Source organism: Lissotriton helveticus, chromosome 4_1 (genome assembly GCF_964261635.1).
Source record: "Lissotriton helveticus chromosome 4_1, aLisHel1.1, whole genome shotgun sequence".
Lineage (NCBI taxonomy): Eukaryota > Metazoa > Chordata > Amphibia > Caudata > Salamandridae > Lissotriton > Lissotriton helveticus.
This window is the reverse complement of record NC_136063.1, coordinates 201,802,383-201,828,695: the sequence shown is the minus strand read 5'-3', so window position 1 is coordinate 201,828,695 and position 26,313 is coordinate 201,802,383. Positions and strand designations below refer to the sequence as shown.

The 26,313-nt window shown below is 43.2% G+C and overlaps 1 protein-coding gene across 1 annotated transcript in view; it reads left to right on the top strand.

Moving 5' to 3' along the window:
- DENND3 (DENN domain containing 3) overlaps positions 1-26,313 on the top strand; it is a 583,137-nt gene that overhangs the window by 180,238 nt on the left and 376,586 nt on the right. The window contains exons 4-6 of the mRNA XM_078686126.1: positions 10,273-10,415; positions 11,954-12,065; positions 18,161-18,280. Of these exons, the coding sequence (XP_078542252.1) occupies positions 10,273-10,415; positions 11,954-12,065; positions 18,161-18,280 (375 nt within the window). The remainder of the gene's footprint in view (positions 1-10,272; positions 10,416-11,953; positions 12,066-18,160; positions 18,281-26,313) is intronic.

Below are 26,313 nucleotides of genomic sequence, written 5' to 3'. Positions count from 1 at the left end.
GGAATTGGTCTCAACTTGTTATGAAAGGCACTTAATGAGCAGATTTTGAAGACCACTCCCTCTATTACTTCTCAACTGGACGCGAACCAGGTTCTAGTAGGTCACTGGTTGTCTGAGGCTATCAATTCAATTCTTTCTCTCTCCACTAAATCTCAACTTAGAGTGCTTCCCCCGCCCCGTGGTTTACTGACTCTCTTAGAATAAAAAAAACCAATGTAAAGTTTTGGAGAGACTGTGGAGAAAGCACTGTGCGCCAGAGGCTGAAATCCGCTATCTGGAGGAACTAAAGAAATATCATATGCTATGCAGATCAGCTCATGGCTCCTTCTACACGGATAAAATTATGACTGCCCAAAACAGCCAGAAAATCCTCTTTAAAGTAGTGACTGAACTCTCTGCGCCTAGCAAGTTCTTGCCGTCCCCTTCCCTTCCATTACATCATTGCAACAAACTTGCGCTGTTTTTCTACAATAAAGTTGTGTCTATCCACCGCAAGCTTTAGTTGGACTCCTCCCCTCATGACAACTTCATCTTTGCCACAACTCAACTCTCCGAACAGGTCGAGACTGCTCTGCATTTGCCGAACTGAAGGCCTGGCTCCCACATTTAATCTCTCTGAAAACCCTACTGGGAAACATCAAGTCTGACTCCCTACTGCATCCTCTCCCTCTATCTAAGCCCAGATGCCTGGATGAGCCTGCCCTCAAGGTGATTGTTAATCTTCTCAACTCCTCCTTAAATCTTGGCCAGTTGCCCCGTAATTGGAAGCAGGGTCTTGTGCTTCCACGGTTGAAAAATACTGGCTTGGATCCCCTCTGCTGGTCTAACTACAGGACCATATCTCTTCTCTCTACCTTTTCCAAAATATTGGAAAAACACATTAACCCAACCTTTTGCAAATGTGACAAGGCAGAAGCTATTTCCTTCATCGCAGTCTGGCTTTCGTGCTGGTCACAGTACTAAATCTGCTCTGCTGGAGGTCATGGAGGACCTTAGGCAGCAGCTTGACTATGGGGCTTAGCAACGCTCATCCTGCTAGATTTGCGTGCTGCCTTCGACAGTCTCCCACTCCATTCTGGTGGATCACCTTGAAGGCTCTGGAATTGTAGGTGAAGCCTTGCAGTGGTTGATATCTTTTTTTAAAGGGTTGCTCCTTTCAAGTTTTCTCTCAAACCGCTAAATCCAACCCTGTTGCCCTAACATATGGAATCCCGCAGGGTTTGATACAGAGTTCTCTGCTTTTTAATCTTTCTGTTCGCTCCTTGGCGGACATTGCAGAAAAATCTGGGTTGACCATCTTTTCATACGCTGATGATATGAAGATTAATTTTTCTTTGTCGCCTGCTCAACATCCGGATCCTTCATTACTCAAACTTGGTCTGCGAAACATCTCCTTGTAGATGTCTAGGAATGCTTTAAGGCTGAACGGTTCCAAGACTGAGCTTCTCATTCTTGGGAACCAGCCATTGGCTTGTCTCTTTGGCACCTTTGCCGGCTCCGGTCCCTAAGGTTTAAAACCTGGGCTTTTCCATCAACAGCAAGCTTCCTCTCGTTGCCCAGGTCTCGGGAGTCACCTCTGCCTGCTTTGCGGTCCTCAAGTGGTTAAAGAAAACCCACTGGCTAATTTCACTAGCTGCTCAGAGAACTGACTTGCAGGCATTGGTAATCTCTAGACTTGATTATGGTAATGTACTGTATCTCGGTGCGGACAAGACCTCCGTCCGCCGTTTCCAGCTCATTCAGAATGCGGCAGCTCGCCTTCTTTTTTGGTTGCCTCTGTACGCTTCTGTTTCCACTTTGCTTCATCAACTCCACTGGCTCAGGGTTAACCGTAAGCGGATCGAGTTTAAGGCAGTCTGCTATATGTTTAGAGTTCAGCACGGCTTGCCCCTGTGTACATATGTAACCTTGTCAAGCCTTGTCTACGCCCTCGCAACCTTAGATCGGCCAACCTTTCTCTCTTTTTAGTCCCCAGAGTACAGCTGACTCCATGAGTGGCTGCTTGTTCTCCTTCCTGGGACCAAAACTGTGGAATTCCCTTCCCCTGGAACTCGGGACCTGTCAATCTCTCCTAGCTTTCCGAAAAAATAGAAAGACCTTTCTTTTAAGTCAGGCCTAATGCCATCTGATCTCTAGTCTCATTGGTCCCACTTTAAGCGCCGGAAAACCCTGTTGGGTGGCCGTGCTCTTTATACATCATCTAAATATTAATAATGATGCTGAAGAAGGAAACATTCCGTAATCTCCAACAATTATTGATGAGTGGGAAGATTACCAATTTCCTATGCCTTCTCCGCCAGCTCCTCAAGCTATTGACTCTCCTCCTGAGGATATTGGGGGCTACCATGCTCTGATGGATAGGGCGGCAAATTGTTTACACTTACCAATACCTGTGAAACAGCCAGAGTGCTTTTTGTATGATTTTAAAGATCAGAACAGAAAATCTGTGCATGCAATTCCCATTATGGATCAAATTTGGGAGGAAGGAATCAAAATTATGAAAGCGCTGTATTCAGTTCTGGCAATCCTTCCCTGGAATAATAAAAATATAAAGCCCCTGATGATGCATTAGCATGCTTAGTGGCACATCTAAGGCCAGATTCTGTAAATACCCAGGCCTGATAAGGATGGAATGCGCTTAGACAGTATTGGTTTACCACCAGTGCAGGTGCGTCAGTGCACGATGCCAATTCCCTAGCAATTCTAGGAAGATATGACCGCCAAATGTGGTCGGATGAGGCATCATAGCTCGAATTTTTACTGGACGATAAGAAACAGGAGGCAAATAAATTCTTCTCAAAGGAGAAAGATCAGCCTCTGAAATTATTGATATATCTGACGACATTGCTTCTCATGCTTTTAGGCAATTAGCTGGTATAGCAGTTCTTTGTCCCCATGAATGGCTCATATTTACCACCTTCCGTCCTGAGGTGCAGAATAAAACTTTAGACATGTTGTTTGATGGTGATGCACTCTTTGGAAAAACATATTGAAGAGGCCTTGCAAGCGATCAAAGCAGACACTGCTACCGCTAAGGCTTTAGGAATTCTCCAATACAGGAAAGCACCTTTTCGAGGAGCCCGTGACAGAGGATCTTATTCCTTTTGGGGAAGCTATCAAAAATACCAACCACAATCCTATCAGTCTGATAAGGCACCACCAACCGCTGCATATTCCAGACAACACCAACCGCTGCATATTCCAGACAACAACCCAGGAGGGAGCAAACTACCCAAGCCAGAGACCCTGCTAGAAAGCAGTGACAACTTCCCAGCACTTGCTATGACTTTGCCCAGGACCAACCTCAATTCGACAAGTGTTTCTCTACACTGTGAACAGTGGAGCAAAATTACAACTGGCAAATGGGTCCTGGACATCATAAAGTCTGGTCATACTCTAGAATTTGTAACCGTTCCGCCCCCTCATCCACCTTAGGACGGCTTCCAGCTCATCACAAATTGCTCCGAAAGGAAGCGGATATTATGCTCCAGAATGGGGCCATAGAAAAAGTTCCTCGTTCTCAGATGGGAAAAGGTTTATATTCCCGCTTCTTTCTAATAAAGAAAAAGTCTGGGGAATGGAGACCCATTCTGGATCTCAGAAGACTAAACAAATACCTGCAGAAAAAGTATTTCCGCATGGTCCCACTTCAGGAGATACTTCAGCTTCTCAATCATGCGGAGTTTATGACCACTAGATTTACATGATGCATATTTCCATTTCCCAATTCATCCCAAACATCGAAAATGTCTCCTTTTCACTGTGGCAGGTGCTCATCTTCAATTCAAAGTCCTCCTGTTTCGTCTTCGTTCAACCCCAAGAGTGTTCACTAAGTGCCTGGCTCCAGTTGCTACTCGTCTCAGACTTCAAGGTCTGCAACTGTTTCCTTACCTCGACGACTGGCTAGTGAAAACACCGTCAAATAAGCAAGCCTCAAAAGCAACTTCGATCTGCTTACGGATGGTCTGTTCCCTGAGTTTAACACTCAATTAGCAAAAATTGATTCTGCAACTGTCTTGGAAGACTGTCTTTCTCGGAGCAATCCTAGATACCGTCCAAGACAGGGCATTCTTATCTATAGAAAGGCAAGCAAACCTTATTTGACTAGCGACATAGTTAGCAGGAAGAAAGTTCGCTTCTGTACGCCTAATAAAATTTCTGCTTGGCTTGATGTCCTCTGAAATTTTAATGATACCTCACATGCGTCTCTGAATGAGACCCATACAGGAGCAGCTGGACAATCAATGGTTCCAAGTAACCTGGTCGTTCGATCTATTTCAGATAACTCAAGTTATGATAAAAGCACTTCTCTGGTGTCAGTCCTCCAGGGATCTCTCGAAAGGGCTATCTTTCCATTCTCCGTTGCTGGATTTAGTCCTTACTGTGGACACTTCTCTAGATGGCTGGGAGAACATCTGCAAGATCTTCGGATAAGAGGCAAGTGGTCCAGAGTGCTTTCAAAGATGCACATTAATGTCCTAGAGTTGCAGGCCATTTTCCTAGCATTACAGGCATTCCTCCCGAGAATACGAGCTGCTTCAGATCTCATACGAACGGACAATAGTACATGTATGCATTACCTCAACAAATAGGGAGGTTACGCACCCATATCAAGGTGGAACATCTTCCAGGGGTGAAAAACAGTCTGGCAAATACTCTAAGCAGAACTTCCAACTCCTGCCACAAATGGGAACTAGACCAGGAGGTTCTCAATCTCATTTTCCAGTGGTGGGGCAAGCCCAATTTGGATCGCTTCGCCTCCCGAATAAACCGGAAGTGCCAGTTTTTCGCGAGCTAGGGAACCAGAAAGAGGGTTATGGGATGGGGTAATGCTTTTCTAATAAGGTGGTTGTGAATCTTCACCTTCCCCCCCCCCCCCTTACCCTTTAGTACCGAGGTTTCTGATGAAAATTGAGAGCCATATCCTCTGAATCTCATTGTTCCGCGTTCGCCATGCCAACATTGGTTCACAGAGCTTCTCCTGCTTTCTGAATGCAAACCTTATTGCCTTCCAATATTATTGATTCTGTGGACAATGAGCAAGGGCCAAATTCTCCATCCACGTCCCGCGCCACTCTAACTACATGCATGGTTGCTGCACGCCATTAATTCAAGGACCTAGACCTGCCACAGGACTGCAAAAGACATTCTATCTAAAGTGAGGGCAATATCTACTATTAAAACTTACAATCTCAACTGGAAGCACTTCTGTCTTCAAAACAATGTACATCCCTTTGATTCTCCTCCAGAAATTGTTTTTCCTTGTCTACTCTCCCTAGCTAAGTCGGGCCTTATGTATACTTCTATTAAGGTTCATCATACAGACCTTCCTCTAAAGATTTTTCTCTTTGTTCAAGTCGACTGGTGAAACAGTTCATGGAAGGACTTTTCAGAGTCTATCCTACTATTAGAGCTCCTGCTCCTGAATGGAGACTTAATTTAGTTCTTGCACAACTTATGAGATCCCCTTTTAGCCTATACACAAGGCTGAGCTCAAGTATATTTGCTGGAATATTGTATTGCTGTAGGCTCTAACATCAGCCAGGAGTCTGTGAAATTAAAGCATTCATGATTAAAGAACCGTATCTTCGTTTCACTAATGACTATGTCCTGCTTAGAACGAACCCAGCAGTCATTCCAAAAGTACCTTCTAATTTCCACCTAACTGAGCCGGTTATTCTAGGAAAATGTTTTGCGAATCCTACTTCCCCGGCTGAAAAAGCTCTTCATACTTTGGATATCAAGAGATGTCTCAAGTTTTATTTATGACATGCTAAGAACATTTGAAAATCTGACCAGCTTTTCGTTTCCTATGGTTTACAAAGACCAGGTGTTGCAGTGATCAAAGCAATGATTGCCAGGTGGATTGCAGCCGCCATTATCTTCTGCCATTCTAAAGCGGGCAGACCTCTTACTTTAAAACCTAAGGCTCATTCCACAAGGGCAGTATCCTCTTCAGCTGCGCTCTTCGCTGGAGTGCCATTGGATAAAATTTGCAGCGCAGCAACATGGAGAAGCGTGCATACATTTGCGCAGCATTACTACCTGGATTTGGCTACAGATGCAGAAGCGGCGGTAGGACAAGCAGTCTTACACAACTTTTTTTAGTAAGATGAACCTCTGTTTTAGAGGTGTTTAATTTCAATTCAGTGGTATTCTATTGACATGTTATGTTTTTTACATGCTTCTTTATACATTTGGTATGTATATTTGTATGTATAGCTATATATATCTATATATATGTATTTTTTTGTTACATTTTTTTTCCACGGAAAAAACACAGGTTACAGGAACGTTATAGTTGGGCTGACATTTCACTTGTACGAAACCTGTGCAATTCAGCTTGCTGATGTAACATATTACATCACTCATAACCTCACTGATGACCTTACTGATGACGTATCAAATGGCATCACTGATTACATCATCCAGTTACTGTTTCTAAAAACGTTTATTGATGAATGAGTGGGTCTATGAGTGTCTGTATGGATGATGCAGTTGGGGTCTGACTGACTGTATAAGGAAGTGATTATACGTGTCTCATTAAATGTATGGGTGAGTGACTAACCTGTGTGAATGTCTGTATAAGTCTGTCACTTAGTGTGTAATCCGCCTCATGGGTTGGTGAATAGCTACATGAGTGCCTATGGGTTATTGATTGGATGTCTGCGTACCTGTATGTGTGCCTGAGTGTCTGTATGGGTGGGTGAGGGAGTTTGTGACTCCTTGCATGGATGTGTGAGTAGGTGGTTGACTGGGTGTATGGGTTCATGAGTAAGTATGCCAGGGGCTGTATGGGTCAGTGAGTGTACGTATGGCTGTGTTAGTGATTGAATAGATGTCTCGGTGATATATGGGTGAGTAAATGCATATGTGAAAAGCAGTATATGTGTGTGTTGGAGTATATGAGTGAATGTGTTAGTGAGTAATTGTGAGAGTGGATGTATGGATGGGTGTGTGCCTGTGTCAGTGATTGTATAAGAGAGTATTTATGTATTAGTATCTGTTTGAATAAGTGAGGTGGTGCGTATATAATTGTATATTTAAATAAGTGGCAGTGTGATTGACTGGGTGAGTGGCAGTGTGGGAGTGTCTGTATGGGTGTATGAGTGGATATATCAGTGGCTGTATTGGTGAGTGACTTGCTGTATGAGTGGCTGTATGGGTGAGTGAGTGGATGTGTGTAGACCTATGAATCAGAGTGGGTATGTACTAACTGATATTGGTGGGTCTATGGTTTCGAGAATATTAGTCTGAAATTTGGAGTGGGTGTATGAAAGGTTATATTGGGGCGTGAGTAGGTGTATCAGAGAAAATGAGAATTATGTCTTCAGTGATTTCACTAACCATGTCTTGAGCGATGTAATAGGTCACGTCATCAGCAGTGCATTGTGGGGGCGTGAGTTATAGTTAGCTCAGCTAACTATGATGGCTGAATTTCACCTGTTTTGTACAAGTATAATGTCAGCCTAACTATAACTTTCCTGTAACCTGTGTTTTTTCCGTGAATTTCTATGGTTTTTTAACTAGCATTTACGTTTGCAGAGTGGTGGAGAAAAGGGGCCTGGCCTCCAACCAGCTCTCATTAATTCTGCTGCTTCATCCTAACTGAAGCTACCAAGAGAGCTTCTTGACCCTCATGGTCCCTCTGGAGTAAAGTGGACTTCATCCCCCCAACCAGTATTGCGCCAGGAGGCAAGTTTACAGAGAGGTGGAGTAAGGGGGGCATGGTCTCTGAAGACCTCTTAGCAATCACACTGTGTGGGACTTACTGGAGGTAGCAAGAGGAGTAGTTGGCCCCAAGAAAATCCTTGTGGGCCAACTACCCCTCCTATTACCTCCAGTAAGTCCCACCGAGCAGGATTGCGGAGTTCTTATAGGCCACCCCCCCTTTCTCCACTAAGTGCGCAGCTTCAGAGAGGCTCAGGGGGGCATTTCTCTGTTCTTGAGCCCGGAGAGGCTTCATCCAGGCGGCATTGTCCCCAGTGGTAAAGCGGCCCCGGAAGGCAACGGGCCGCTCCCACCTTGCCCCTGAGTTGTTCGTGAGCCCAGTGAGGCTCACAGGGCCAAGAGTATTCCTGGCCAGAGCCTGCGAGGCTCCAACGTGTAGCCCCATTGTCTGCACCAGTTGCCCAGCACTTTGTGGGCAACTGCCACGTGTAGGCCCCTGACTTTGGGACACAGGGCATCCTAGCCCTAGAGAGGCCAGTTGGCCTAGGGACAGTCACAGGTGGTGACTAATGTGATCTTTGCGCAATTGTTCTTTTGCTGCACCTCTGAATGTGTTTTTATGCATCATGTGCCTTGTTGATACACCGCTGAATGTTTTTAGGCATCATGTGTTTTCCTTCCCTGCACCTCTGAATGTGTTGTTAATACGTCATGTGCCTTGTTCCTTACACCTCTGAATGTATGTTATGCATCATGTGTTATGTGCTTATACCCCTACAGGTATTGTGATACTTAGCTGGTTTTTCTCCTAGTGCAGGTGGTGCTAGTGAGGACCTGGTTACCAGTAGTTACTGGTTGTGTACTAAAGTGATTTACATTCTATGTGCTATGTTCTAAAAGTGCTATGTTCTAAAAGTGCTGATTCCTGACAGTGGTCCAGGTGGCCCTGTCTTGTACATATCCCCTGTAAATTCTGCCCGTGCCTGTTGGCACATTGTAAAGTGTGTGTTTTTATCTCATGTGTTTTGCAATAATACAAAGGCTATTTTTATATAACCTTGTGTGGAGTTTCCTTTGTGGTGGGCCTTGGGTGTTGTTGCTGGGGTGCGTGAGCAAATACTTAACTCACATCGCCTCGAGTTTAGCCTTGCTGCTCGCGCCACGTTACCTAGAGGTTGAGCAGGGGTTATCTTGGCGTGTAACTCCCTTGCCCTGACTTAGGAGTGGTGATCTCTGACTGACTTTGGCGCAAGCCCTGGCCAGCCAGGGATCCCATTTCTAACATTTGTCCAAGCATATTTTCTTCCCCTCCATTGCCTTTCCTTACATCCTCAATGTTAAGGTAAAAGCATATTGGGGCACATGCATCAATGTAGGCTTTTGCGATTCCTTAATTGCGATTATTAAGGAATTGCAATTAAGGAATTGCAAAAGCCTATGCATGTAGGAATCGCTATAAAATTAACGATTCCCAAACATTCCTTAATTGTGACTCATAAATTGCGAGTCGCAGTTAAGGACTGCCTTCCCATTCATTCCTATGGGCCTATGGCCCATAGGAATGCATAGCAAATTGCACATGCAATTTCAAGGATGCAAGGGTGTCAAAAGGACACCCCGTTGCACCCCTAAACTTGTGATGAGCACACATGTTGCACACAGACATGGTCCAAGGGCATGTGTGTTTGTAACCTACAACTTTGAAAAATGCACTTTAGTGCATTTTTCAAAGTTTTTGCAAATTACCATCAAGTTCAAATTGATGCTAATTTGCGACCCCTATGAGCGAAATAGCTATTCGCGATTTCACCATGCATTGCATTTAAGGAATCTCAATTTGCAATTCCTTAAATGCAATCGCAATTTAAGAAATCGCAATAAATTGCAATTTCTTAAATTTCGAGAAAGTTACAGTTTGATGCATCGCAGAAGCCCTTTTTGCGGGCGCAAGTGGCCGATTTTGCGAATCGCACCGTTTGCAACGCGCAAAAAAGGTTGATGCATGTTACTGGTAGTGATGTCAATATCATCTAACAAAGCAGTCATGTCCTAAATATGTTTTACTAAAATATTGTTCTCTTGAAGTTAACAATGAAAAATCTAAATCCAATAAAGTAATAGTTTTGATAGTAAAATTGAGAACATGATCCATCTATTGCAGACTATTTTTGCTTTTCATATTCTGATATACAGCCCTCCCCATTAAGTGCTCGCAATCAAAAAATCTGCTTCTTCCGAAGTGCTATTTTTCCCATCAAAGTGTGATGCAACCTTCATTTTCCACCCAGTCATGTGAGGAATAATTAAGGGAGTCAGTTTTGTTAATAGCTGCGTGCCACCATAGGATAGTCTAAGTGCCTTAAGTCTCAATGGCTACAAAATGTAAGTAGGATCTACAGTGCTGGGTTATTGCATGCTGCGACATTTAACCTTGTGCAGATTTTTAAAAGAAGCAGAAATAGTTTTTCGAATTGTTTTACTGATTTATAATGTGATCGGTAGCATAGTTATGTTTATTTTAATGTTGATTTAGATTATATTTGCCATTGACTTTGTGCTTTTGTGTACAGATAATATTTAATTGTATTTATTTCTCTCTAGCATGGACATATCTTAACAAATGGTCAGGTTTCTTGGGACTCGTCTATGAATTCGACTAAAACATTTGACTGCTTTGTACCTTTTGCAGTGTGCGTAATCTCAAAATATCCTTATTATAATGCACTTAAGGACTGCCTTTCTTGGTAAGATTTACCTTATTGTGTGACTGCCATTGTTGTTTTTTTTGTAACTGTGCAGCTATAGTGATGGGTTGATAATTTAGTTGTTGATGTGTAATACTATTGCACTCCTTTTTGTTAACGAATTGCCCACTACTGTTGAGTAGTTGACATTATGAACTAAGATGTTTATGTGAGAGAGAAAGGCTACTCGGCTGGTAGGGATCTTCAGTAGGTTATCACCATTTATAGAGGGTCCTGCCTCCTCCATCCTCTACCAGCCTAGCAACTCGTCAACCACCTTAGTTCACACACATCTCTACTGTTACCATGCAAAAAATGTATATTGTATTCAGGACACAGAGCTGACCTTTATTCTACAGATTTATTAACTCAAGACAACAGTTTCCCGTAACTGTACCCATCTTCTAGAATGTTGCTTTTAATTAGATTTAAAGAAAGAGGCGGTAAATTGTTGTGTATTTTTAAAATGTTTCCTGCCCATTTTCTCCGTATTTTGTGAGTAAAGTGAGACTATGCACTATGAAAGAATCTTAGGCCATGGCTGAGAACAGTTTTAGCCTGCCAAACCTCTATTGTGCTCAAAAACAACTTTTTTTAAATATCTTCAACCTATTTTGGGTCAACACTTTGACCACCCTTACCTCCTCCCTGCAAGGAGTGGACCTCAAATATCAGACCCTTTGGACCATGCACATATCGCTAATAGAATGATAGTCCGTGGATGTGCCTTGTTTGCCTGCTCTATAATTAGGGATTTATGGGGGAACCTTTTTGTAATTTAGACTTCTAATTTCTTTGAAGGTGCTGCAGTCTGGCAATTTGGTGTTCTATAAAAACAAAAGGAAACGAATTATTTTAATGGCCTTATTAGACATAACTGAAGGTCTGCAGTTTCAATAAAAATAACAATTTGTTAGATTTATTAGTGTTTTTTAATTTTTTTATTTAACAAATCTCTGAACTGTAAGTCTGTCAATATAGAGTACAAATGCCAAATCGAGACTGAAGGTCTCAAACATTTAACAAATAGAAATAACGAACGAAAAGGGTTTGTTCCAGGGATAAAAACAAGAGCAAGACATGTATATAGTGCTCAATGAATTTGAGCTGCAATGGTTTGCATTACCATGTTAGTATTGGTCAACTCCTTGATATTTAAATGATCAACCCCTGGACGATGAAAAGGTGAGTCAGCCCCATGGGGTTCAACAGTAATTAACAGAGTATCTCTGCATCAGGGCGTTTATATGAATTTCATTTTTATCTCTTTTTATTATTATTTTATTTTGATGCAAAAAATAATGAAAAGAGGTATGTAGCAATCGAAATTAAGTTGATGTTTCTAAGATACATCACTTCACTGGTAGGTGACATCTTGACAGCCAGAGAGGGCCAGCTCTATAACAAACGGTCTGTACATCAAGGATTTAGTCTTAGAATAATATAAATGGTTCTTTTCGTAATTATTGCTTACAATAAATGTCTAAAAGTAATTAATGTAATGTTTCTGTTTACCTGTCATTTCAATTATTGTTCAGCTTATTGGTACAACTGAGACCTTGCAAAGATTTTGACATTGAAGGCCGAATAAAAGAATTTGCTGCAAAATTAGCTTTAGTACCAAGCCCACCTCCAGGACCACTTCATTTGGTAAATACGTACTTTGCTTATTTTTGACATTTGCATGCTATTATTTAAATAGACAAATCTTTACTTATCCTTCTTTATGGTATCTTGACTCAAAGAGTAATAAGAAAATCTCCTTCGGTTCCCAGGCTTGTGTAAATCTGTAGTTGGATATCTGGTTCTTTTTTCTACTTCTCAGTCTGCTTTTCGTTTACACATCTTTTGATGGTGTGCAGCTTTTATTACCACTTCCAGAATGCTCCCATTCTGACTAATCTCCTCCATCAACGAATGTTGTATACTGTTGTTCATTTGACCTTCTTGTTATGTTTCGTCCATACTTTGACGGGCACATGCATCAAGGGAAATTGCATTCGCAAATGGTGCGAATCACAAAATTCGGTCGTTTGCGAGTGCAATTCCCATTTTAGGGATGCATTATCATTTTTGTTATTTTCGCAATTTAAGAAATTACAAAATTGCGATTTCTTAAATTGCAATTGCATTTAAGGAATCTCAAATTGAGATTCCTTAAATGCAATGCATCAAACTTTTAAAATTTGCGAATTCGCAAATAAGGGGTGCAAATTACCACGAAGTTAACCTTCATGGTAATTTGCGAAAACTTTGAAAAATGCACTAAAGTGCATTTTTCAAAGTTTCATTTTACACACACACATGCCCTTGGGGCATGTGTGTGTGCAAAATGTACTAATGGGCAGATTTCAGGGGTGCAACAGGGTGTCCTTTGGACACCCCTGCACCCTTGAAATTGCATTCTTAATTTGCGAATTTCTAATGGTGAATCGCAAATTAAGAATGTCATTCCTATGGGCCTCTAGGCCCATAGGAATGAGTGGGGAGCTATTCCTTAATTGCGATTTGCAATTTGCGAGTCGCAATTAAGGAATTTTAAGAAATCGCAATTTATTTAGCAATTTCTTCATGCATTGCCATTTGCGATTAATTATTTGCGATTCCTTATTTTTCGCAAATAAGGAATCGCAAATGTCAGTGTTGATGCATGTGCCCGTGAAAGTCTTCTCTTTTCTTTTATACACATTGATTTTTTTCTGGGTGACTTCTAAATTTATTTATTTATTTATTTTTTGTCTGCATCTGTCTTCTCCAAGTTCTCAAGTCGCCGGCTATTCTTTCTCACCTCTGTGTTTTCAATAAAGTACTAGTCCTTTAATGTTTATTATTGTATTTCAGAACAATTTTACTACCTAAATGCCTTAAATCTGTAGGCATAGTGCTTCCTATCTAATCACGCCTTCTACCGCTATTTAGAAAATTTTGTTTGTTTTAAAATTGTACTGCTTATCCTAGCTCTATTCAATGTTTGTCTAATCATACCCCACCTCAGCAACCGCTTTCAAAATGCTGCTTTTTTTTGCTACTTGATGTGAAGCCAGCAGTTTAACTTGTAATGAAATTATGGGTTTGATAATTTTTGCTTTTTAGTGTCAGCTCTGCACGCTTCTTGTTAAAGGCAAGTGACAACTGTTCACTTTGCTATATCGGGCCTTCGGTTGCCTTCACAATTTGAGAGAACAGTTCGATTCTGCTGTTTGAAATGATCTGAACTTGCTCTAACCTCAGAGCCTGTGTTGCTTCTGCGAACAGAGATATGGAAAGGTTGCTCTTTTCATTTACTCTGGTGACGGAGTTTATGGATCAGGTGTAAAGTACTCCCTCCATTATGAGTTCCTGTTATGAATCGCTCTAAAGTTTCAATCTAATTTTCATATTTCATATATTTGTGTTTTTTTTAATTATGCAGCATTCCCCTTTTTCATTGTTCTTTAGTGTCCATCTGAGAGGGTGGTTCCTCCCAAGCACAGAAAAGAAACCCACATTTCCCTGTTGCAGCAGTCTCAATCTAGAACCTTCTTCTCTGTCAAATCTAAAAACCAACCAACTCTACTGTCCTGATGATCTCTAAAAACTCTCCTATTTCTGTAATACTTGAACTTAATACGGTTTCCAATTTGAGGGTCAACCACTGTTTAATATTTAACTGGACGGGCCTTTTAAGGCTCATCTAAAATTACCTATGTTGGTAGATGGTAGAGAACCTGCTAACCTCAAGAGATGGCTCTGTCCCTATAACTATCTGGCACATTTGTTTCAGTAAACACTAAGGATGTGCCTTAAGAGTCTTTGATTTAATACGGAAGAAGGCCCAGACTTGAATAACGTGCACCATCTTTGCTGCAAACTTGGTTCTCCTCCTGCATACTGCTTTTTTGTGTGAAGTGGATGCCTATCTACGATAAGCTATCTGATCTCGGATGTACAAGAATAGAGTTCTGATTCTAACTTCATGATTGAGACATGAATGTGGTTTCCTAGTTAGTGTGCTGCAGGGAGGGATTTTCATAAATTTCACCAGGGAACTTTATCCTTACCTGGAACCGCATAAATCCTGTGCATTCTACCATACTATATATTTTATTTTTCAACCTGTTTTATAATGGCTATAATATCAGTTTATGGAAGAATGTTTGAAAGAAGTTGATTTATACCGCTGCTTTTTGTTTGGTCCCACATTTGCTGATGAGCAGCTAAAAACACCTTGAAGCTCCCAGGAGTTGTACAGGAGGTTGCCTTGATGATTCCCTCCTCTTAGCAATGCTTCCACTACTCCGCCAGACGATACAACGCAAAAGCTGCCTGGTTCACCACAGACCTCCTAGAATCCAAGCGCTCTTGCCGACGACTGGAGAAAACATGGAGAAACAGCGGAACCCCAGAAGCACGCTCCGTCACAAGGCCGCAACCATGGCACACCACCAACTCATCAAATCAACTAAGAGAAACTTCATCCAAGGCAGAATCCTCTCCAACTCCAAGGAACTCATCATACAATAATTCACCAGACCCAACAGTGAAACTACCAACATCCCTCCCTCCAAAGACCTCTGCAACAAACCCAGCTCCTTCTTCCACCACAAGATCAAGACGCTCTACGACAACTTCGATGGCTAAGACCAGGGCACTGACCCAACACGCCCCAACCAGCAACGCCATCCAGCCGACCCTCCTCACCTGGACCACTCTTGCCACAGAAGACCCTGCAAAGCCTATGAAAAGCTTCTACTCCGGAGCACCACTTAACCCTGCCCGCCACTCATCTTCCACAGGGCCGCCACCGCTGTTGCACCCAAACTGCTATAAACGATCAACTGCTCCTTCGAGACCAACAGACTAGAAGCGTGCCGAAGTCAAATCCCTCCTCAAGAAGCCCTCCGCAGACCCGACACACCTCAAGAACTTCAGTCCCATCTCTCTTCTCCCCTTCGCTGCCAACAACATCCTCGACACCTCTCAATCCGGATTCGGCAGCAACTACAGCACCGAGACAGCCCTCAAAGCCGCCACCGACGACATCAGCTCTCTTCTTGACCAAGGTCATACACCAGCCCTCATCCTCCAAGCCAACTTAGTAGCCTTCGACACAGACTCCCACCGCACACTAACTGCCAGACTCCACGACGCCGGCATCCAGGGAACTTCCTTAGACTGGATTCGATCTTTCCTCTCAGGCAGAACTCAAAGAATAGGACTCCTGTCCTTCCTCTCCGAACCTACGGAGATGAGATGCAAAGTTCCCCAAGGATCCTCCCTCTGCCCCACGCTCTTCAACGTCTACATGGCGCCCCTCACTACCGTCGTCGGAAAACACGGATTCAACATAGTCTAATACGCCGACGACACCTAGCTCATCCTCTCCCTCAGCAAGGAACCCGACATCACCAAGCACAGCTTCCAAGAAGGGATGAATTACGTCGCAACCTGAATGAGCCGCAGCTGCTTGAAGCTCAGCTTGGGGAAAAAAAGTCCTCATCCTCCGCTCCACCCACTCTGCTTGGGACAACGCCAGTGGCCCTCCACCCTCAGAAACCCACCCACCCCTATGGACCACGCTTTCAATCTTGGCATCATACTTGACTCTTCACTCCCCATGAACCGCTGTGTCCTCCACATGCTTCAACACCCTCCGCATACTTGTCAAGTGCTTCAAATGGATCTCCCCTGACTCTAGGAAGACCATCAACCACGCACCCATCATCCACGCACTCAGCACCAGCAGACTAGATTACAGAAATGTGCTCTATGCCAGATTCAACAAAACACTCCTACGCAAACTGCAGAACGCCACAACCAGACTAGTCCGCGGCACCCACGACATGACCACATCACCAAACACCTCTGCGACCTCCACTGGCTCCTTGTCGAAAAAAGAATAACCTTCAGACTGCTCACACATGCCTACAAAGCCCTCCACAATACCGGACCCCAATACCTCAACGAAAGAATCCCCTTACATGACCCCAAGAGAAACCTCCGCTCTGCCAACCTAGCCCTAGCCCTAGCCACGGCCCCCGAATCCACAGGGCAAGAGTGGGTGGCAGATCCTTTTCCTACATCGCGGCCAAGACCTGGAACGAACTGCCCCTCCGCATCAGACGAAGCCGGATATGGCACCTATTCAGAAAGGATCTCTAGACCTGGCTCTCCAGATGAACACGGAGCTGCTCGATCTGATCTTGTTGATTTCTATAGTCTCAGAAATCAAGGCTAGGGCCATCTTGGCATGGGTCTGAAACACTTAAACTATAGATTCAGTTTAAACCGAACAAGGAACTTTTCTTTCAGCCGTTTTAAAATGTCCTATCTATCATTCGTCGTGATACAACGTGTGATTACCACACTATATGTAATTTTCACTGGTTCCGTTTTGCGTGTATGCTGCGGTGTTCATAGCTTATGCTATGAGCACCCCCTGGCATTCAGAGTATGTTCTTCTTCTGTATCACTTTCACAACTCACCACCTTTTCTGACCTTGGCAAGGCCTGACTGAACTTGGCAGACCTCGTAAAAGTAAAACTTTAATACACTATGAAAGGTATTGTACCATTGTTTAAAATGAGTTGTATTTTTCCCCTCTCTCTCTGCTTGTAGCCACTGTCCTTCTTAACCTTCTCAACCTTGTCCATCTTCCTTTTCTCCAACTCTAACTATTGCTGGCATAGCTTGACATCACCGGTAAATGATCATAGCCACCACTGTGCATAACGACGCATCCCATAATTACCTGATAAACGTTCCTCTTTTTTTTCTGTCATTTCAGTGTGTTGCAACCACCTCTCTCATGTCTCCTTCTTAACGACTATAATGACCTTTTCTACAAAAACAATTTAAATGGCTGAATCTAAGCAAATATGGACATTTGAAATGTTCTATAATATTTTTCCCTTTGGAATTACAATAAGTTGGTTTGAAATGGTGCTTAACAAATTTAAATAAGTGTCAGGATTTGATGATTAAATTGCAAATGATGTTAGACTTTAGCATATATTGTTTAGGAAATGTGCTCCCATAACAACTGTACAAGTATTTAATATTTTCAGCGTGTTATCTGATAAAATGTTTCAACTACACAGTCTAATTGTAATACTGCTCCGTGCACCTACATTTAACTTAAGTGCGCATAAAAGTTACCTATAAATGTAACATGTCTGGATTTGTAAATCAATGCCTCTTTGTCAGGTGGAACTTTCGCAGTAGCAATTATGTCAGTAAGATGTGTTTTCAACATTACATGGGCACTTTCTGGCAGTTGTAGCTTTGCAGGTGTGAATAAGGACGGACTTAAATTTGGAAAATGTTGTTTTGAAATCTCCGTCAGCCCTAAAAGTATATTCATCTTAGAAGGGGAACAAAAGAAAAAGGTAAGAGAATGCACACCTTAAATGCAGCAACAAACCATCAGATTTTCTCTTCAGGAAATATGCCTGTTTCCATTCAGGCATCTCTTCGTAACTCAAGGATTTGCATAGATCTTCACTTGTGTCCTCTGGATTTTTGTGATTACTGTGATATGCATGCATTTGTGACTCCTAGATTTCCGCGTGTCTACTTGAGTCTTTGTGATCTGAGGTCCTAAATGATATAATACCATAAGTATTGATTTTTTTGATTGTATGGGTTTGTGTATTTCTTCACATTTTCCTTTTTTAGCTCTTTGGTTCTTTGTTATCAACTGTTAGGACGCTGTATTTCATGCGACTGTCTTCCATTTTAAAATTTTGTACATCTGATCTAACAGATATTCAATATGAAGCCTCTAAATATAGTATTTCCTTCACGAATGGATCCAGATAGCACAATTACTGACTTGGATCTTCACACCCCGTTGCTGTGCTTCACACCTGAGCAAGTTCTAAAGGTAATACTTTTGTTTATTGTAGTTAAATAATTAACAGCTGGTGTATTTTTTTGATTTTATAGTATTTATAGTTTGTATGAAAACCAAATATGTTAACAATAACTACATGATGGGTTATAAAACAAAAAGTTATGCTATATAAGCTCTAAATAAACGTTAGATATGTTTCCTCCAATTAAGTGTTTGTCTCCCCTATCCAATTTTCGTATCTCCAGTTTTACCATTGCTTTCGCAGCCCTGCTCATTCTATTGTCTTTGGGCAAAATAATGTTTCCCCTCCATCATTTATGTTGAGAGCTTAAGTTATGTTTTCTTAACTTTTATTAAGGAAGCTTGTAATGTGAATTTGAAACTTCCATCCTCTGTGCCACTACTCCCATCCACTCCATCTTTGAGCGAGTCTCGTATGTGACCTTTTTTAAGACCTACAAGATTAATGAAGCTGTACAAATAAAAGAAGGATATTTGGATTTGTTTTCTAATGGTAAGGTGGTTGGCTTTGATGTAATCGGTCATACGGTGCAAGCCTCCTTGCACTATGTTCTTTCAAGTGACTTTGGTTTTGCTGGATTAGGATAATCGTTTTGTCAGATGTAGCCAGGTATGAGTGCTGTATTTTATTTCTTTGCTAATTTTTTACCTCCCCCTTTTATGACCTTTTGGGTGGTGCAGATGGTCTTTAAGGTTGAGTGTGGGGGTTCAGAGCTAGTGAGAGGAAATTTTGAGGTTGTCAGACTTTGTAATCTTCAGGACTACATAGAGATGAAAGTATTGATATTTTGTCAAATCTAGATAGACTGAAAGAGCTGGGATAATTATCTCCGAGTAAGAGTTCTAGCCAAATAATGTCTCTTCATCCGGTTATTGTATAGTCTCTGGAATTTCACCTTGTCCTTTCTTCTCTTTAATGGATGTATGCTTTGCCTATTCTGAGTTACCAGATGTACTTCAATGATACCTAGCTACCTGGGGTGCACCACGTAGCTGAGGAAAGAGCACAGGAGTGGATCCACAACTGCCAAGCAGATATTTAGCAATTTATGCATCCAGTCAAGTTAGCCGGTGCAGCAGTTTTGTTGGTGCTTTCATTATTGCTGCCATTGGTGGTCTCAGGGGCATTGGATGCTTTATCTTTACCGCTATTAATGTCTCTGGTTGTGGACAAGTTTGGGATCTGTTTTGAGCTGGACCGGGTTGTGGCTAAGCGGATCCTAATGTGATGTGTAAATGTACATTTCTGAATAAGAGAAACTAAGAAATATTAGTCTTGGCCTAACAAGCATCTAATGGGTGAAAAACACTTCAGATATATTGTCTTCTCTTATTAACCTATGACCAAAATTGACATGTAAACATTCTTTCAGATTAAAATGACACCCTTTCAGTTATCTCATTTATTGTAGTGTACCCCATTTGCTTGCCCAAAGGCTAAGTGTGTCACACAGATTATGTTTATTCTAGTTTTTTTCATATAACTAAGCTCTACCCCTAAGAGTTTTTGCTCCACTTAAGAATGACATCCAAGTTAAAAATGCTAGTTTCTCTTTATAATGCAGTACAAAACTACCTTTAAACAGAAGGAAAACTGAAACATAGGAAGAAATGTAGGGGTTGAAGGAAGACTTTGGGGAACAACTTGTAGCTTGGCACGAGCAGTCCGGTTTATCTCGGAGGCAGTGTGTAAAGCATTTGCACATAACCAACAGTAATAGAGTGAAAACACTACAAAAGGGCACAACACCAGTTTTAGAAAAATGACCAATATATATCTGTGCAAACAAGACCAAGACGATAAAAGACCAACATGTAGTAATCAAAAATATACACTTTTTAAGAATGACTTTAAAAGACCGTTTCATGAAGCCGGTAGCTCCATCCGGGGCTACAGCGGAGCAAAAAACAGAATTCAACTGTTCCAGCCGACAGCGTTGGTATCAGTAGACTCATAAACAGTACCTTTGGTTCCGGCCAACTGCATCAGTGCGGGCCGGTTGTGACAACTGTCGTGATTGCGATGCGAAGCGTAGCGGTGTAGCGTGCAGTGACCTCAAGTCGTGGTGCAGGCAACGATTCAGTGACTGTCATCCAGCAGTGTTGGTGAGACCAGGGCTGCGGTGCGGAGGTGGCTCTGACGGGGGGTGCAAGCAACGGCGCTGGTTGATGGGAGCGGGCATCGGTCTTCCTAGACTGCGGTGTGGGATGGGACATGGGCGTCATGTAAATTTCAAGTGGTGCCCAAAAACCTCGGGGCAGTGACGGGTCTCGAGTTCAGCGTAGTCTTCGGTAAGACCAGGGCGGTGGAGCAAGGTGGTGTGCAGTGCAGTGCCCACAGGTCGGGGTACAAGCAGCGGCTCAGTGATTTGCATGTAATAAAAGTGAAGGTTAGTGCTTGGCAAGTGGGTGCACTTGTCAAGTCGATATGGCAGTAAAAACTGCGTGCAGGTACTGCAGTGGCAGGTCTGAGAACACATTGAAACGCTGCTCGTTTCGGTGGAACAATCAGTGCTGTAGGCCCAGTAGCAGCATTTGATTTACAAGCTCTGACACTCCTAGTGCATTTTACTAAGGACTTAACAGTATATCAAATATGCCAATCATGCAAACACTGATCCATAATACAATTTCAAATCCAGGAGGTCAAAAAGCAAAAAGACACGGGTAACATGCCAAAAGATGCCAGATCTAACAGCATTCTAACTTGAAGATTTATTTTCTGGACACACAAGTTCTTCAACTTCCATATGTGGCTGAAAAGGAGTCGGATGTGACCAGCGATGTGCATAGAAAGCCTGTGCGCATAAAAAGTTGAGTTCAATAGCAATTTTGGAAGGACCACTACTTTAGCAAGTGCTGTGTGTCCCACTAGGGGTCACTGGGAGCATAATCCAGTGGTTAAGCCGAACTTCTAGACTTGATATAGCCACACCAGTAATTTTTATATATAATAAACGCTATACTACTGCTGACCCTTATACCCAGGGATTTTACTCCGGTCATGACAACATGTGTTCCAGTTTCAAAGTCTGTGGAAATACCCAAACTGAGCAAATTCTCTTATGGACATCAGAGAGACCTTTTTTTTTTTTGTAAATGTTTTTATTAATGTTAGACCTGGCATAATTGGCGTGGGTTTCCCTTTTATTTTTGCCTTTGCCTCCTGTGTTTTGCTGTGTGTTGGACATCGTTTTTTGCTCATCTAGATACTTTGTGCACTTTGCCACTGCTGTTCAATGCCAAAGTTTTGCATGTCCTCCCTGTAAATTGTTTGATTGGCCTATTTTATTTACTAGTCAGTCCTTAGTACAGTGCACTGTGTGTGCCTAGGGCCTGTAAATTACATACTGCTAGTGGGCTTGCAGCTCGGATTGTGCCACCCGCATAAGCAGCCTGCAAACGCAACTCAGATCTGCCACTGCAGTGTCTGTGCGCAGTTTCGTACTGCTATTCCGACCTGGCAAGTGCACCCACTTGCCAAGCCTTAACCTTCCCTTTTCTTACAATTTAGTCACCCCTTTGGTAGGCCCAAGGTATCCCTGTGGGCAGGGTGCAGTGTATGTGAAATGTAGGACATGCCCTGATGTGTGTGGCATGTCCTGTTAGTGAAATACTGCCATTTCGTTTTTCAATACTGTAAGGCTATCTGTGTCCATAGGATAGAATGGGGAGTTTGGTCTTAACATCATTTGAGTATTACTGACCATGGGAACAAGATAGGAAAATAAAGTTTGATATGCCTGAACTCAGAATGTTAAGATGCACCTTTTAGTGAGGGTGATTTTTACATTCTGGGTTTGAAAATACCACTTTTAGAAAGTAGGTATTTTCTTGCCCAACCATCCAGTGTACCTCTGCTAGTTTGTGTATTGGCTGTCTGGCTGGGGATGTGCATTCTGTTCAGACCAGACCCAAGACTTTTAGATCACTTCTGGGAATCAAGAGGAAACTTTGCCAAGGAGAAGAGCTGGAGAAACTGACAAAGAATACCCCGTGTGTTGTTTGCTGTCTGGGGTTGGCTTGCAGTGGCTACTTTCTGCCAAGAAAAGGAATTTGCTGTGTGCTATCTCCCCTGCTTGAGGGCTTAAAGAAAAGTTTGCCTCCTGTTCTGAAGTCCCAGGGACACAAAGACTTCAACCCCAGCTCCACTGAACTTCCTTGCTGGGAGTCTGACCTGCCAAGAGGCGCCTGTAGCTGTTCTGGGCCTCTGGAGGTTGTGCTGGCTGTTGGGAGCTGGAAAAGCAACTCAATGACGAGAAGTGCAACGCAACTGTGCCCGTTTCCGACACATCGCTGAAGAAACCGACGTAGCTCCCTCCCGCGGCTCGAGAAATCACCGCATCGAATTCACCGGTCTCCGAAGACTGATATCACCGCACCGATTCCGATGCAAGCCCTGCTGTGCAGCTGCAAGAACCCACTCATCGTCCTGGATCATCGCATTGAGGCGCTAGGTCTGTCCCCTCATTGGGGGATGTAGTAGGAAATAGACGCATCACCTCCCCATGCAGTGATAAACCAATGCATTACATTGCCTGTGCAGCAGTAAGGAACCAAAGAATCCCCTCCCCCGAGCAAGGAGCCGAGGGATCACCTTCCCTGCGACCCTTTTTGTTTGTGTGCACGACGCATCCAAAGTACTTTGTGTGAAAAGTGTTGCATCTGCAATTTGCTTTCCACTGAACTATTTCTACCATCTGAAAATCATATTTCTATTACTGCACTGTGGATTTTTGTTTTGGTCTTGTTCTGGTTTGGATAAAGAATTAAGTATTTTCTAAATCGGTGTGGTGTTAATTTGTAGTGTTTTCACTGTATTACTTAAAGTGTTCACAATTTCTTCACACACTGCCTCTGAGATAAGCCTGTCCGCTCGTGCCAAGCTACCAAGGGGGTGAGAAGGGATTATTTTAGAAGTGGATCCCCCTTACCCTGACTAGGAAGAAGGGTCCCTACTTGGAGCTCTTAGCGTGTAAGGTACATGTGCATTAAGGCATCAAGATGCATGTTTAGCATTTAAACATCAAGTATATTTTACAGGTCGAAGTAAAGAAATACAGGTTGTGTTGAGTGGCCTCCCACTATGTAAGGAGATAGGGGAGGGAGATGTGGTGAGAGAGAGAAGAAGGGGAGAACAGTTCAACAGTTTGAGAGCGCAACGGTCCGTGGGATGCAAATCATGAAATGCTGAGTCCACTCACACTCGTTTCACATTTGCGGCGATGAACATAGCTAGAGGCCTGCGTGAGTGTGGGCCAATACATGGTGATGACAGGTGTGCTGGTCTGGTGGTTGCCAGTCGTGCCACCGGGAAGGGAATGGAGGGCTGACTGAGTCTCTGGAGGAGGGTTGTGTAATCAGGCAGTTGCGCATGGAGGGGGCCGTTGCAGGGGGTGCGTGAAAGTGGTGCAAGGGTTAAGTACCATTGTGTGTGAAGAGAATTGATGGCATGGTCATTGTAGTGTCACCTGTTAGTGCATCACGGGTGAGTGTGTACTTTGCTCAGTGTGTTCAAGGTGGGTGTTCATCGGTCTTTGCTTCAACTGCAATCAAATACATCTCCCATTCTTCGCCCCTTTACGGAAAAATCTAAGAGTGTGTGCCTCGGCTCTGGTCCACGTCAGCAGCATGTGAAGCCATTCCCAAATATCTGGGGGGAGCGGTTAACTTCCAAGCCATGGCTATGATCCATTTAAACAGAACAAAGGTCAGGTCGATGAAGCGGTGCAAGTATTTGTTTCCTTTGCCTAAGATCGCTATCCCAAGACATCAGAGAAACTAACCAGGTAAACAAATGAATTGTTCCCTTTCCCCATACAAAATGGGGAGTTTATTGGCATGCTTAGTTACTACTTTCATATGTAGCAAGAACTTTTAAGACATCATCAGAATCGGCAGTCTCAGAAAAAGTACAAGCAAGAGAAATGTTTCTTCCTCTCTAACACCTTTGCTATGGTGTCTATAGGCATTGTATCATCCCCGAAGCAGATCTGTAACCCATTCAACATTCTTTAGAAAGGGGTTGTATTAAATCCCCAGCCAAAGCAGACAGCAGCTCCTAAAGATTTTAAGGGTCCAGAGTGTGGATTAAAGAAAGGTGTAAAAGACTGTGTGATTAAACCTATAGACACTTGGACACTTGGAAGGCCTCCTATCTGCTGAATCCTGATATACAGTCTCTGAGAAAAAAATCTGAGGTGGACCCTCCTTGACTAATGAGCTACTTAATAGCAAGAAGCAATGGGTCCAGGCGGGATGGATTGATTTTATTATTTGGTCATCAATAATCTATTAGTCACTAATGGGCTACCTAAACTTACTTCACCTTCTGATGTTGATTCTTATATCAGAAGACTACTCAAAATAGCTGTAAATCTATTTCTATTTTCCTTTCTCCATTTCCAAAATAGTGCCAATATCCATAACATTCAGATTCTCTCTTGCTATTATTTATTTGCCTGAGGCCTAGAAGGGTTTTTGGGCTGTCCTCTGTTATATACAATGAGCTACTTAAAGCGTGAGTGAGACATAGTGGCTCTGGTCAGCAGTCGATTAAACCGATTTAAGATTACACTCTAGCTAGAACGATTTTGTGGTCTTCTAAGGCGTAGTGCATTTTATGGCACATATATGCATGTGTGTATGCATACACTGTCATGCCTGACTCTAAAGCTGTGAGCTATCCTCACAGAGGCACATACCATCACAGTCTGTATTTGGCCTTCTGTTACCTGAATAGGTGGATTGTTTTATACCCTACCCCCTGCACCCCCAAATGTGGTTGTAATATTATACTAAGGCCCCCTCAAAAACTTAGTTGCGTAGTGGGTGAAGACAAACAGTCAGCTGAAAGATTTGCCACATGAGCACTTCTTGGTAGTGTTTTTGAGACTGCTAGGGCTCCTTTCACAATGCCAGGTCTCCAGCGGACAAGCTGTAAGCTCAAGAGCTTGCACGTAGGTGACTACAGAATATGATGAGAAATGGGCTGTGGCCGACACTGGCCAAAACATTTGCAAAGTACCACTGGATAGAATGCTCATACCCTGCAGAATCTTATCCTGAAATGAAAGGTACTCTGACAGTCAGTTCTAATGGAAGACATAACCACATTCCTTCTTCAAGGGTACACCTGAGTAGAGTGTGGCCAGTACAAATAGAAAAAAAGTGATAGCATTGTTGTTGAACTGGGCCCTTCTGGCAGGTCCACCCCTGAAGTTGTGCTAGTTATATGTGACCTGGGGATGGTGATTCCCACTCTGAGTGCGTGTAGATGAGAGAAGCCTGCCCTCCCATAGGACTGCATGGGGAATGGGTGTGTCCCTGATAGTTCCTGGTGCGTGGGGGGTACAGGCTCGAGTCTGGTATGTATGGACTCGTGTGATTGAAGGCTGCAAGATGATGTAAGCGGCGGGTGTGTGACTAGAAGGGAAGTGCCACTTCTAGACATCGGTGTGTGTGTGCAGTAAGTATGCTGGCGCGTGATTGGCGGAAGCCAGCTGGAGAGCCTGACTCCAGGAGTCTGTGTGGGTCTGCCCTGGTTGTGAATGGAGAGATTAACATGCTGATGTGAGGAAGGGGCTGTGCCTGTGTCCTGTATGGGTCTGGGCTTTCCCCCACAAGGCTGGCTCCACCCACCTGGGGTGCGTCTGGTATCCTAGCCTGGCCAGTAACAAGAAATTCCTTATAACCAGTTCTAGCTGGTTCTCATCCTGCCTGCCCCTTTTTAGACAAAGGGGTCTCCTGTATAAAAGGAGGGTGTGCCCTTTTCTCTCCCTCTTTCCTGCTTGTCCTGACTGGCATCCTTCCAGGGGCATGCTGCTGCTTGGGCTCAGGGGAAAGGCTTGCCTCCCTGAGCCCTGCCCTGCTCCTGATCTACTGGGATCCTGGACTTCCTTTGGACTCTGCTATCTATGGTCCTAGCGCTTGGGAGCGCTTTCCTGCTATCCTAGCGCCTTGGGGCGCTTCCTTCATGCTCCTAGCGCTTGGGAGCGCTCTCCTGCTATCCTAGCGCCTTGAGGCGCTTCATTCGTGCTTCT